This window comes from Elephas maximus, chromosome 1 (genome assembly GCF_024166365.1).
Source record: "Elephas maximus indicus isolate mEleMax1 chromosome 1, mEleMax1 primary haplotype, whole genome shotgun sequence".
Taxonomy (NCBI): Eukaryota; Metazoa; Chordata; class Mammalia; order Proboscidea; family Elephantidae; genus Elephas; species Elephas maximus.
Window position 1 is genome coordinate 192,639,727 of NC_064819.1, and position 15,157 is coordinate 192,654,883.

Genomic DNA, 15,157 nt, shown 5'->3' on the forward strand with positions numbered 1-15,157 from the left:
GTGTTCCAAAAATGTTTTCATTGGCTTTAGGGAACTAAAACACACCAGTGCTTGAGTGACTAATACTTCCTGTAAAATACAGATAGATCAACACATAATTAAGTTCTCGCTCAAATATAACTGTTGTCTTGGAAGCAGATTTGGGGATGAATACAGTTATGCTAATGAAACTTCTCATAATTCCCACCAATGATCCAGCTTATTAACCAGGTCATGCCATCTTAACTACCTTGTGTTAACCATTTTGGAATATTTTAAATGTTTAAAAAAAAAGTTCCCACAAATCTTAAATTAGTTATTTAGCAGCTCTTTAAGGATTCCAGTTGGAGGAGGAGGTTCAAAGTGCTTTTTGGATTATCTGTGGGTTTCAAAGATCCTTCCTATTCCCACTAGGCAGAAAACGGAGAGTTGTAGGTACAGTATTTGGAGCTAATAATTCCTAGCATTTTTTTCTCTGAACTTCCACTTTGAAAGATTTAAAATTGGAGGGATCCAAGAGGAAAAAGTAAAACATCCTGAGTAGCCAGCGTTTTCCAGTACCAGCTCCTAGTGTTCAATAGTTTTGTAGTAACTTCTACTTAATGGATAGTCCAAAAAGGCAAGCTGCCTGCTCCGAAGGGTTTTGTTGAGGTCGCTTGTGAACTCTGGGCGCCAGAGCGCATCTCTGGGCTTAGATCACACCCACTTGGGTGTGCGTGTGAGTGTGTGCGCGGGTGCCTGCGCGCGCGTGTGTACGTGTGGGGAGGTGTGCGCCAAAGGGGTGGGGTGAGGGGCAGCGAGGAAGGCTCTAGGTGAAGCACGAGGAGCGGGAGGTCGCCCACTCCGGCCTCTCCACCCCCGCCCCTCCCGGGGGCCGCGGCTCGCTAGCGCTCCGGCTGCACCTCCTAGTGTGCGCCGCGGCGGCGTCACAGGCCCCTCGACCCTTTGACCACCGCCCTCTGGCCGCCTCTCCCGCGCGGCTTGCAACGGGGGCCGGCGATGGCGCGGGACTGACGGCCGCCTCCTTGGGGACCCTCTCCGCCCCTGCCCGGGGCTCGTGGGGGCCGCGGCGCCACTAGAAGCTGCATGCGGGGCGGGCGCGCCGGCGCCTGGAGCGAGCGGCCCTCAGCGTCCCGGAGGCGGTGCCCGGCCAAGCCAGAGGACGAGGAGGCGGAGCGGGCCGGGCCGTGCTCCCCTTGCGCCGCGGCCCCGGAGCAGGGGCACCCCGGAGGGAGCGCGGGGCGTCCCAGCTCCGGAGGAGGGACCCGGAAGCAGAAGCGAAGCCGCGAGTGGAGCCGAGCCGCTGCCCCCGCTGCCCGCCGGCGCCGGGTGGGGGTCCCGGCAGGGGTCCCAGCGGCTGGATGGGCAGCGGCGGCGCGGGCCGCAGGCGGCGATGGGCGAGGAGCAGAGCACGGTGAGCGGCGGCGGCGGGCCACAGGAGGCAAAGATCTCCGCCGGCGACGCCGCGGGCCACCCCGAGCCCCCACGACCGCGGGGGGACAGCTCCGGGGCGCCCAGATCGCGCGCGGACTCCGCGGAGCCGAGCGGCAGCGGCTGCGGAAGCAACTCGGGTTGCGCGGACACGAGCGCCCCGGAGCCCGCGAGGACCCGGGGGGCCCTGGGCTGGAGGAAGAGCCAAGCGCCGGGGCAGCCCGCGGGACTGGCACTCGCCGGGCCCCTCAAACCCCAGACTTTGCAACAGCAGCTGGAGGAGGAGGAGGAAGCTGGGGACCGAACCGAGGGAGGGGATGAACAGCATGAGGCGCCCCCCAGCGAGGAGCCAGAGTCCAGGATCCGCGTCGGGCTCCCCGACGGGTTGGTTCTGGACGTGCTGGGCCCCCGGCGCCCACCCCCAGCAAAGAGACACGTATTCTGCTCCGTGTACTGCGTGGAGAACGACCTGCCCGAGGCCTCCGCTACCGAGCAGCTCTCGCCACCCGCGTCGCCACCTCCAGTGCCGATGCCTAGTCCTTCCAGTCCTCCCGCCTCTTTCCCCAGCCCCCGGCTATCCCTTCCAACCGATCCCCTCTCCTCCGACGGCGGCAGCATTGAGCTAGAGTTCTACCTGGCGTCGGAGGCATTCTCCGTGCCCAGCCTATTGGGAGCTCCACCCTACTCTGGCCTGGGTGGGGTAGGGGATCCTTATGCGCCCCTCATGGTGCTGATGTGCCGGGTGTGCCTGGAAGACAAGCCCATCAAGCCCTTGCCCTGCTGCAAGAAGGCCGTGTGCGAGGAGTGCCTCAAAGTCTACCTGAGCTCCCAGGTAACTTCACCCCCTTCTGTAGCCCTTTCTGTTCCCCATTCGCCATTCCAAATCACTGGCAAGGAAGTCCCTCGTGGGGGCTCCCTGCCCAGAGGAAGAGATGTTGAGACACCCTTACTGAGGACCTCTTTCAGTTTCTCACTTCTCAGTTGTGGCTGTTGTAATCATATTATTTAAGTGTGTTTTGTCCTCACTGGTTTGTTTGACTGGAATTTAACTTTTCGGAGCTTCAGGCTTTGGTTGGCACCCCGGAAGGGACAGGGCACACTGATTTGTCCTCTACCTATTTCCTTTACTAGATTGGTGAGCAAGAGCTTGCCTAAAAAGAGAGCAATGAGAGTGCCTCACTGGTGTGGTATCCCAAAGACTAATAGTGAGCGCGCATATAGTAAATATTTATTGAGCTGGTGAAGGGTTGAAATTTATATTTCTGATCCATGATACCTGAATTTTTTATTTTGCGCCATTTATTTATTCCAGCAAAGGGTACATTTTTTCTTCCATTGATTTATTCCTTGGCTCGCTTTTTCAGTTTTCTTTTTCCACAGTGAAGTTGAAGTACTTTTCTTCTCTAAAGTTGTAAGCCAGCACAGTACTTTATTTATTTATTTATTTTTAAATAGGGAAACAAAGCAAAATAAAGCAAAGTGAGCCTAAGAGACTTAACAAAACAAGCGTTGGTGGCTGATGAAAGTTAGTTACTTCCTTGGCCTCTTAGTTGAAAGTTTTTTCCCCCCTCGGGAAGCTTAAGAGTGCAGTAAGACCAGCCTGCCTTCACTAATGGTGAATGCGTTCCTCCTGCAGTTTTCAATCTGTTACTTCTCTGCCAGGGTTTTGCACAATCTGAAATGCCCTTTGATCCCGTGTCTGATTGTCCTAGGCCTATTCCTCTTTCAAAATCCTGACTGTTCAGGTGCCAGCTCTTCTGTGTAGCTTTGCCTCAGTCCCCACCCCTCACTCCCCAGGCCACCACTTAATATACTTTCAAAATACTTCTGTGTATTTTATGTGCACTGAAGTTGTTCTTTATGTGTCTGTTTGTCTTGCTAGACTGTATGGACACCGTCTCATAGTCCCCGTATCTGGTAGTTTCACGTTGAGTCCCTTTCACGTAGTAGGTATTTAGTAAGATTGACTAAAAGGAACTGATCAGGGGTACACCCAGTGTTGTTCCTCTGAATTTTGGGGCGAATCCATGCCTGGGCCTAGGCTCAAAGTGTGTACTGTGCCCAGCTGAAAGTGCAGAGGAAACTTAGACAGAACAGAGTGTTACACAAACAGTAATTTGGCTAAAAAACTGGAAATTACCCAAATGCCGGTGAGAGACTATGATGTCTCTTTCATGCCTTATCCACAAACAGATACTTACCTAAAACAGGAGGAATGTCTGCAGCTCATTGTGGTAGTTTTTATGACATCACCATCAAACAAATATTTATTGGTGTCTTTCTTGTGCACAGCCCTATGGTGGTATTCATACATTACCAACACATGGGCCCTACTCCAAGGAAGCCACTGTGAGAGCAGATGTGTGCACAAAAACAATACAGGGTAGCCTGGGATGAGATGTAAACACAGTAACAATGCTGGGTAGCACTTATTGTCAAATGCTGGATACAAATAAGGTGATTTTAGAAGTTCAGAGAAGGTAGGCATGGTGGCTTGGGGTACCCTGCTCTGCAGTTTGCTTTCCTTAAAGTGGGCCCTTTCCCTAAAACTTTTTTTTTTTTTTTAACCAACATACGATAGTTTTAGGCAGTCAATATTTTGGTCTCTAATGGAGAGGAGAAGGGGGGACGGGCGTGAGTCAAGTGGTCACTTCACTGCATAACCACTAAAAATGCCTCTGAAATAACGTGTATCTAAAGCTTATCTGCAGGATTTATGTTTGTCTGTTCCTGGCCTTCTTCCAAATTATTTGACAGAACCGCCAATAAAGAAAAATATACATTATTGAAAATAATACACAACAAAAAAAGATGAGTCATGCATGCATGCTTCCACCTCAGGGCTTTTGCACATGCAGTTCCCTGTTCCTGGAATATCCCCTGGTTGTCTCCTTCTCCTTCCACCTTCAGGTCTGTATTCAGTTGTCACCCACGTGGCCTTCTCTGACCACCCAGGGTAAAGTTAAGTCTCGGCCCCACCCCACTCCACTCGCCATCTCCTTAACTGCTTGCCTGTTTTCCACATCACTTAATCTCTCTGTGCCTCAGTTTCTTCAGTGAAATGTAATAACCCACCAGTTCTAAAGCAAAACAAGATCAAGCTGCACGGTGGTTTTGCTGCCTTACTGAACCATTTCCAAAGGAAATAGTTAGTTCTTTATTTCTTACAAGGTTTCTTAGGTTTGACAGAAGTAAATCTGTCAAGCCTGAACTTGCAGGGTTTTTGAGTCCTTTTAAGATAAAATGATATATTTGAAATAAAGCAATATTAGTGAGTTTTTTGTTTGTTTACTATTTGTTTTGAATTTGTGCCAGATCCTTGGTGCATCATTTAACATCATTTACAAAAATAAAGCAGAGTCCCAATTAAGCATTTTATGAAAGCTTTAAAAATGCAGATTAAATATGAATTGGAATATTGCCTGATTAAAATAAATTCTTCTACAAAGAGATGTTGAGTTCTTTGAAAGCAGATACGGACTTGAAAGAAAGGATTTTGAATGATAAGTCTCCTTCCATTAGTGCCATGAACTGAATGTGTGCCAGTGGCCAATGGGTAGGTGTTAGGACTATTTAAGTACAGGCATAGCAGATTTTTTAGTGAATTAATACCTCCATACCGTGGTTTAAAAATAATAGTTTCATGTTTCAAAACGTAATTCTTCCTCCTCTAGTTATTGATGTGACTGTGGCTCAGGGGAACCAGTTCTTCTTAGTGAAATGACTTCCCATTGTAGCAAGTACCATCCAGTTTCTGAATGCCCTGGCAAAGGGTAGAACTGATAGATTGTAACTCTTTGGTGTGATATAGGAAGTGTTAACTTAGAGGCTATAGAGTACCAGGACAGACACTAGAAGTTACGTTAGCGTATATAGCCTGAGTAAATAAATCCTTGGTATAAATTTTAGAAGCACATTTCTCAGTGACCTGTGTTAACATACGTGAATATGGCTAAAGCACACAGCCCCAGTGATGTCTGCAATCTCCTATGGGTCACTGAGCTTTCATAAGTGTGGACCTTCTTATCTGGTGTGGCCTTTATTGCATTTTCCTAGGAAGAAAGATTATCTGTTGCTTTCTGTGTTTAATCGAGTGATATTGCAGCCATTTCAGAAATTCTCCACAGGTATCGTTCCTTTATGATTTTGGTTTCAGGTAGGAAAATTTGTTATAAATATGGTGTTACTATTTAGTACATTAGATAAAGGAAGGAGAGAGTTGGGCACCCTAAGGGGCTTTCTAAGGTAACAGCTGCTGTGGCTTTCACCACTCTGCTTAGAAGTGCTACAAATTGGCAGATGAATATAAATTGGAATGTGTACACCTGTCAAAGGGTATTAATAGAGGCAAGCAACGCATTTCTACAGATTGTGGACAAAACAGCTGCTAGGATGGTAATATCCTAAAATGACTGTCTACTAGCCACCCTAGAATCAGTGACCTAGGGTTGAAAGCTTATGTATCCTATTATTAATCTCTGAGTCATTTAGACTTTCATGGGTAAAGGTGTAACAGAATTTTTTTTTTTTTTCCTTTTAAACTGTGAGGCAATCTGAATGTTTTTAGAAAATTTTCTGTTCAGTGTTGTTGTTGATAGTTGGCATCAAGTTGATTCTGACTCATGGAGACCCCATGTATACAGAGGAGAACTGTTCCTTCGGGTTCATTGTGGGGTTTGAACTCATTTGTCTTCTCACAGGTGAATTTACATAATGCTGTCATGCCAGGTGTGATTTTGGTAGCCCTGAAAAATGTAAAGAATCATATGAGACTGAAATCTGTTTTAAAGTCATTTTACAAATTTGAAAAGTGAGAATTAAGTAATATATAAGCATATCCTTTTATGTACTATACACACACGTGGTTTAGATATTTGTATATACTGGGAGGGGCCTGAGGTAGCATTTGCTTTTACTCCTTATTGACTCATCCCCTTATTTTCCTTTTCTGTCTCTGCTTCATTTCTCTTTGGTAATTTTCTTTTCTCCTCCTGGGCATGGAATCACTATTTTTTCTGCCTCCTCTCTGTGAGGTTTTTATTAAACCAATCCTCTTGGAGAATTGAAATTTCATTTTAACAGGCGTTTGATTTCTGCAAAGGAATCCCCTGAGTGCTGAGCCTTGAGGCCAGCAGGACCAGGTCCAGGCACTGCACGGGTGTTCCCCTTCCCTTCCCTCCAGCTGTCTGGAGATGAGGCTGCATGGAGAAACCCTGCGTTGTGCTCCCTGGCCTAAAAGATCTCAAATAACATTTGAGTACTACTTATTTACCTGAGGTGTCAACTGAGACCTTTAGAGTAGTGATTTTTTTCCTCCTCAAGTAGAGCTTAGCTTTTGTACTTGAAAGCTCTTCCTTACTCCTAATGTAAAAGCGTTTTGTGACAATATAGACAGATACCTGAGTGTCTTAAAATTAATTTATTCATTTATATCAGTTATGCATTTAATATTTATTGAGTACCTGTATACTTAGCACCACGAATGTGCTAGTGATACTCTCTAAATGCACTAAATACCCTCAAAGGGCCATCTGAGAGCCTTGTTACCAATATTTGGTCCTAGCTTTATCTGGGGTGTAGATAAGCTTTTCTCTAAGCTGTTCTCTTCCCTCCTCTGCTTCCTGTCTGGGAGGTTGTTATTAAACCGGTCCTCTGACACCAGCAAACCTCTTCTCAAGCGTAATTCCTTATATTATATTTAACTTAAAGGGATACATCAGTCCATTAATTATTTCTTAATACATGTATTTCTAAGAGCTCTTTGTAATCGTTAGAAATAGAATATTAATAGTAAAGATCATATTTAAAATATTTATTACTTATACTTAAAAGAAAACATAATTTTGCTGCATTTGTTTTGGATCATTCCTGACAACATGGCAAATATTTAAAGTTTTATTTATTTATTTAGTTCAAATTCACTTTGTCAGAAGAGTTTTATAACTAAGTGAAACTTCACAAATCAAGTTCTGTCTTAAAATAGGAATTCCATATATATGGAAAGAAAACTCCCAGCTTATTTCATTCACTTTTAACTTTATTAGTCTGTTTGCCCCATCAATTCTGAAGTACACTTGAGTTTCTAAGTTTCCAGAAATTATAAGAGCAAGCACTTACTGAGCCTCTACTATTTTGTGAGCATTTTACGTGCATTTTATTTTTTAATTCACTTACATATTGAATACCTGTTACTTTTCAAGTATTTTTGTATGTGTTGTGGTTACAGGGAACAAAAACAATAAAGCTCCTGGCTTTAATGAGTTTATATAGTCATCTGGAGAGGAGATTGACAATGAAATAATATATTAAGAGATAATAAGCGCTATGAAGAATGAGAAACAAGGAAAGAGTGATAAGAAATCCTGGGGGAGGAGTTGTTCTTTATATATTTATAGTTTTTTGGGGACATTCTCAGGGAGGGTTTGTTTTACAAGGTGACTTTTGAGCAGAGACCTTCATGTCAGTGGGGGCCAAGCTGTGAGGATATATGGCAGAATAGCAAATATCATGTTCCAAGGCAGGAGGGTGCTTGACATGTTCAGGAATGGGAAGGAGATCCATGTGACTGAAGCAGAGGGAATGAGTTGGGGCATGGTAAGAAGAAGACCACCACACTGGGTTGGAAGGAGTTGGGTAAGCCAGTCTCATTGGGCTTTAAGGCCGTAAGGAACTTTGTTGTCTCTGAGTATGGTGGGAAGCTCTAAGAAAGAAGGCCTTGAGCAGAGGAGTAACCAGACATGACTTAACCTTTAAAAGAGTCATCTAGTGCTGCTATAATACCACAAGTGGATGGCTTTAACAAAGAAAAATTTATGCCTTCACAGTAAAATAGCCTAAAAATCCAAATTCAGGGTTTCAGGGCGAGGGGAAGGCTTTCTCTCTCTGTCAGCATTCTCATCGGTCTTCCCCTGGGCTAGGAGCTTCTCTGTGCAGGGACTCCGGGTCCAAAGGACATACTCTGCTCCCAGTGCTTCTTTCTTGGTGGTGTGAGGTCCCCTCTCTGTTTGCTTCCCTTTCCTTTTTATCCCCTGAGAGATAAAAGGTGGTGCAGGCCACACCCCAGGGAAGCTCCCTGTACATTGGATCAGGGATGTGACCTGGGTAAGGGTGGCCTTACAATCCCACCCTAATCCTCTAACATAAAATTACAGTCACAAAATGGGGACAACCACACAATACTAGGAATCATGTTCTAACCAAATTGACACATATTTTGGGGGGTCACAATTCAATCAATGACAGGAGGCAAGAGTGGAAATAAAAAGTTCAGTTAGAAAACTATGGCATAATCCAGAGGAGAGATAATATAGTTCAGACCAGGATGATAGAGGCAAATATGGTTTGCAGTGGTTCAATTTTGAGTAAATTATGATGATAGATATGGCAGAATTTGCTGGTGATTGGATGTGGGATAAGAGAAAAAGAATCGAGAATAAACTTGGGTTTTGGGCCCAAGCAATTAAAAAAATGGAGTTGACATTTAATAAGATAAGGAATACTGTAGAAGGGGGAGCCCTGGTGATGCAGTGGTTAAGTGCCACAGCTGCTAACCAAAAGGTCAGCAGATCAGATCCACCAGCCACTGCTTGGAAACCCTAGGCAGTTCTGCTCTGTCCTATATGGTCACTATGAGTCAGAATCAACTGGAGGGCAATGGGTTTGGGCTTTTTTTTAAATTTTTATTTGTAATACTGTAGTAGGAGTAGGTTTAAGGAGAATCAGGAATGCATGCTAAGTTTGAAATGTCATTTAGACATTCATGAAGGAATGCTGAGTAGACAGTTGGAGTCTGGATTCGGAAGAGAGCTTTGAATAGAAGTTACAGATTTGAACATTATTGGCATATAGGTGGCATTTAAAGCTGTGAGACTGGCTGAGGTCACCTGGTGATAGTAAATAGAGGAGGATTGATTATTGCGTCTGGGCACACAGGTGTTTAGAAATATGGAGTCTCTCCCTGGGTGGGGAAATATGCTCAGCTGCTAATGTGCTGGCTGAATCCACCCAGAGATTCTTCAGAAGAGAGGCTTGGTGATTTACTTCTGAAAAATCACCCATTGAAAATGCTATGGTGTACAGTTCTACTGTGACATACAGGAGGTCCCCATGAGCCAGAATTGGCTCCATGGCAACTGATACAGTATAGGGACATATGGATGAACCAGCAGGGAGTCTGAAAGGGAATGGATCAATTAGTCAAGAAGAGAACCAAGGTAGAATGGTTACCTGAAGTCAAACACAGACAGTGTTTTCAAAAAAGGAGAGGGTAATTATCCGGGTCAAATGATTTTGATAGTTCCAACAGGATGGGGGTTGAAATTGACAGTTGAATTTCCCAACAAGGAGGTCATTGGCAGCCGCGACTGATGCCAGTGATATCATTAGGGAGGTGACACCAGAGTTGGTGGCAGTGGAGGAGAGGCCACCAAGATAGTGATGTCACTAGGGTTGTTGGTGTCACTTGTCACCTGGTGTGGTAACTCGTCAGTCCTCCCTCTCCCACCTGCCAGTTGGGCAGAGAGGAGGGTCTCTGCCTTGGCCAGTGGGAGTGAGGAGAAGTTGTGGAGAGCTGCAGGGGCCCCACCCATGGCAGGGGGAGTTCCACTGGCCAGCCCTACCCATGCCATGGGGGGGGAGTGACACCATGAGTTACCATACTAGGTGATACCAATCCTGGTGATGCCACCGACCTATGCTGTTTCAATTGGCTGTGGTGGTATTGGCTTTCTGATTGAGCGAGTTCTAGAAAGAACTGGAAGAGAGGATGTGGAACAGTGAGTTTTCAACAGCTCCATTCCTGTGCTGCAGGTAGCATTGTGCTACATGAAGAAACTCAAGGTTAAAGAGGGTAAGTAACTTGCTTTACATAAGTAGAAAATGGCAAAATAGGATTTAAATCCAGGTCTCCTAGGTGCTAAAATCCATGGTCTTTTTACATCATTAAGAAAGTATTATTTTAATTTTAAGCTAAGTATGCTTATTTTCTTTTTCCTTTAAATTAATATCTTTACTGTTCAAAATCACAAATCCTTCAATCCAAGAAGGAGGAGAAAAGTAATTACATGTTTTGAGTAAGTAGAAGGCTCTTAACCAAACTCAGATACAGTGAAAGATTTTTACCAAACTCAGCTTTTGATCTTCATGTAAGAAAATAAAGAGGAATTCAGAAAAAGGATTATTTGACTTGCTAAGTTTTAATGGCAGCACATCAAGAAGAATATGCTTAACTCTCTCGCAGTTATTTTTGTTTTTATTGCAGCTTTCGCTTATTTTAACATCTCTTTACGGATGAGATGTCATCATGATCCTGTCCAAAGTCCTCCTCTCTTCTCACTTTATATACTATTAGTGGGGCCATTTCATCTATTCCCATGGTTTCAAGTAACACTTACTTACTGCTGACTTTCAAATGCTTCTCTCTAGTCCAGATCATTCCTCTTACCTTCAGTACCATATATCCATCTCTCTCCTGGGCATTAACACTTTGATGTTCCACCCACAGCCACCTTAAACTTAACTTCTCAAAACTAAGTCCCTCTTTATTATTCTCTCACATACCCCTAGAGCCTTGCTCCTCTTTTGGGATTCTCTGTTCTGTGAGTTTTACACAGGTCAGAAGCTTGAGTCATCATTGGGTTCTTCCTCTTCCTCACCTCCTTCATCTAAGTAATCACCAAGTCCTTTCAATTCTACCTCCTAATAATATTTCTATATTCTCCTTTCCTTTTCTTCATTTCTGCTGTCATTTCCTTTGCCCAGACTTCACCATTTCTTTCTTGGATTCCATCAAGAGCTTCCTACTTGGTCCCAGTGCTCCAGTCTTGACCATCTCTTGCCTGTTCTCTACACTGCAGCCGGAGTGTTCTTTATAAAATGCAGGACTGAACTTGGCATTCCCAGTGTGGGCCTTTCGAAGTCTGCCTCTTGCACTTAGAATAGAATCTAAACTTTCTAACATAGCTTAGATGTCCCTGAGTGATCTGGTACCTGTTTACCTTTCCAAACTTTGTTTCCCATCAAGTACCCTCTAAGCCTATAAAGCTATATTAAACTTGTTTTTGTTCCTTGAAATTTCCATGACTCTCTTAATTATGAGCCTTTCCCTATGGTGACATGAGGCTCTGTCTCAGGGTACCCTCTTTCTTTCCATGCTCCCCCAACTTGCTCTTTACCTTTCACTCCCATTCATTCATCTAGTCTGAGTTGAGACATTTCTTCCTGTGAGAATCCTTCTTGACCGCATATGTGGATTACACACCCTTCTTATATTTTTTGGTAATCCTCTATACTTACTGTGACATACTTCATACTGTATTTAAATTGCCCACTTACTGTTCTGTGCTCCCATTAGACTATAAAGCTTGATGCAGGTAGAGACCTTATTAATCCTTTTGATGATTAATTGCCAAGTTCTTGGTATATTGTAGGCATGAAATAAGTATTTGTAAAGTGGATCTATTTTAGTATTGATGTATAAATTGTTGAAATAAACAGCCAGTATGATATTTTCAAATGAAAGTCTCAGCATTTCATTATCTTGCTTAAAGTCCCTTAAGACCTTCCCATTGCTCTGTTCATAGAACTACTGAGAAAGTTGGTCCTCCGCTTTCCTCTTCAGCCCTTCCATCCCTCACTCTAGCGCTCTTCTCTCCAGCCATAGTGTACTTTTTTGGCTTAATTTCTCCTCATCCTTCAGATCTCAGCCTTTCTATAGTCAACAGACTGAATCAGTCCTGTGAATACTCTCAGAGACCTCTTTATTCTGTTGTCATTGTGCTTATCCACTTACAGAGTTATATGCTTGTGCGGTGATTGGATATTTGATTAATTAGCTACCCCCGCCCCACATACCCTGTTCTTCAAGCTGTTTTCTTACCTAGCACCTAGCACAGAGCACAGAACAGAGTTGTGCTCAATAAATATTTGCTGAAAGAGTGACTGATGGAACATAAATTATGCTATGTTTAGGTTAGGAGAAGAAGTAAGGTAAATATTTGAATCTGGTTTTGTGATATCTTATTCCAAAATATACACACTTGCATTTTGAATGCAATAGAATACTATGACCTGAGACTTTATCCTGTCATCTCACCTGTCAGCGAGGTGCTGCTTTTTTAATTATATTAATTATAATATCTCTTTCTGGTTACTGTACCTCCTGCTTAACAAATTCTTCCAGCATCTAGTGGCTTAGGACAGCCATTTTATTTTGATCATGATGTTGTGGATCAGGAATTTGGGAAGGGCTTAGCCGGTCAGTTCACACTTGGGATTTCTCTTGTTGTTGTGTTCAGATGCCAGCTCACTGACTTGGCTGGCAGCTGATGCTGGCTGTCTACCTGAGTGCCTACCTGTGATCTGGCCAGCATAGCAATCTCAAGGCAGTGGGATTTCTTACATAGAGGCTGGCTTCCCCCAGAGCCAGCATCCCAAGGGGACCCGGTGAAAGCTGTGTGATCTTTCCTGCCCTGGCTTTGGAAGTCACTCAGCATCATTCCCACTGCATTTTATTGGGCGTATAGCAGTCATAAGCCTGCCCAGCTCTAAAGGGAAGGAACATACAACCCAACTTATTTGTGTGACTGTCAAATAATTTGGAATCGTATTTTAAGCTGTCATAATATTTCAGACAAAAATCAGAAATGTAGTGAATTTAGGTAGTAAAAGTTTTTTTTGACCCTGAATTTGTCAATTTAAAAAAAATATTTCATGTCGTCTCATTCATTTAATCAGTTACTTCTACTTCATATTATTCTATTGATTAATGTTCTTTGGTGCTAAGTTTCTTTTGTACTTTATTCTTGAATAACAAATGATAATAGTAAAGATTCACTTAGTTTTAAGTAAAGCTTACATAAAGGCAGTTCTCTTTTAAAATTTAACATTTTAGATAGCTCCATTGTAACTGAAGTATCTTAAGATTGAGGTCAGCTTCTGATTATTTTGATTATTAACACCACTTAAATTATTCCATATCATCTAATTGCCTTTTCATGATATCAAAATTTTAGCTTGACTGCTAGTTAAAATATTATTTAAAAAAATTAAGAGTATCTTTCTGAATACAAGGAATTGATGTAGCAGTATCTTTTGTAATCCAGGCATATTCTATGCATTAATAATATTACATCTATAAGACCTTAGAATTAACCACCCAACAAGTTAAATTTGTTAACTTGACCCACAGTTGGATTTTTATTGTTTGTTCGGGAGATTTTATTGTTTGATTAGTGTGTTCTTGTATTTATTTATGACCATGTTATGTTGTTGGTGTTAGTTGCCATTGAGTTGATTCTGACAAATAGTGCCCTCATGTGTGCAGAGTAGAACTGCTTCATAAGGTTTTCAAGGCAGTGACCTTTCAGAAGCAGTCACCAGGCCTGTCTTCCAAAGCACCCCAGGGTGGGTTTGAACCACCAACCTTTTGGCTAATTGTTGAGCACTTAGCCATTTGTGCCACCAAGAGACTCCATTTGGGTAGGTAATCATTTAAGTTTCCAGAAGCATATAGGTTGTACTCAGAAATTTCTACCTGGTCGAGAATCACTGTATTTTGAAGCAGAAGTGGTATATTGCTTTTATCAAGTACCTTTTTTCTTTTTTTTCCTGGCTCAGGTAACCAGATGCTGGTCTTACTCATTCATGTGAATGACTAATCCCTTTTTAAATCTTTCTAAGCTACTTGCCTCAATAATATTCTCTACTGTAAGATTCAGAGAGTAATTGTAGGCTACCTAGAAAATTACTTCCCTTTTTGTGGTATTGATTTTTGCCTTATTTCCTTACATGATGTCTTAGGCTGGGTTCTCTAGAAGAGTAAAATCAGTGAATCGTATATATATATGTACTTGGCTCATGCAGTTGTGGAGGCTGGCAAGTCTCAAATCCGTAAGTCAGGCATCAGGCTGCAGGCTTCTCCTGATAGCATGGTTGCAGGAGCTGACAAACCCAAAATCAGCAGAGCAGGATGAAAGCTTCTGGCTCACGGGGTTCCAGGAGCTGGCAGATCCCAAGATGTGCAGGTCAGCCAGCAGGCTGCTGGCTCACATCTCAAAGACCAGAGGTTAGGGGTTGTAAAAATGGCATGGAGGTGGTGTCTGACCTTCTCTAACTTCACAAGGAGAAAGGAGAATCAAGATCAACAATTCAAGTCTGATTCCTATGAGGCCAAGGTCAGGGATACCTCCTCTTTCCGCCATTTTTACCAATAATCCAGGCAACAATCTTCTTTACGTCTACTATGTAATATCAATCCGATTTTCCCTTAGTAATCAGGATCAGTCACACGAGCCAAGGCAGTAACTCTCTTCTTTGCCTGTTGATCCAAGGCATGAGGATCCCAAAGTGGCCAAGTGGCATTCTTAACTTCCAGTTCAATGAAATCAGTTGTGTCTCCTGGTGGGAGCATTTCTCCTTTTGTAACTAAGACCTTTAGATGCACAGAGAATACGATCATGGGGATAGGAAGCAAAATTTTGTGAGTACTAGGGGTAATAGTGAGTGGTTCCACTCCTGTTTCCACCCCTTGATTCCTGGACGTATGAATCCTGACTATGGGAGAAACAGTGCCATAAACTGGATGCTGATTTGGAGCATGTACAGCCTCCTGGAGAACGTTTCCGCAACCCTGTAAAGTATTGCCACCTAGCTGCCATTGTAATTATGCCTTTAGAAGGCCATTCCATCTTTCTGTCAAGCCAACTACTTCAGGATGATGGGGGATGTGGTTAGACCAGTGAATTCCATG

At 43.4% G+C, this 15,157-nt stretch overlaps 1 protein-coding gene across 2 annotated transcripts in view; it reads left to right on the forward strand.

The window, feature by feature from the left end:
• Positions 1-1,270: 1,270 nt before the first annotated feature.
• The window catches only part of RNF217 (ring finger protein 217), a 151,607-nt gene continuing 137,720 nt past the window's right edge, over positions 1,271-15,157 (forward strand). For both annotated transcript variants that reach the window (XM_049900298.1, XM_049900307.1), the window contains exon 1: positions 1,271-2,242. In XM_049900298.1, the coding sequence (XP_049756255.1) occupies positions 1,373-2,242 (870 nt within the window). In that variant the 5' untranslated portion in view covers positions 1,271-1,372. The remainder of the gene's footprint in view (positions 2,243-15,157) is intronic.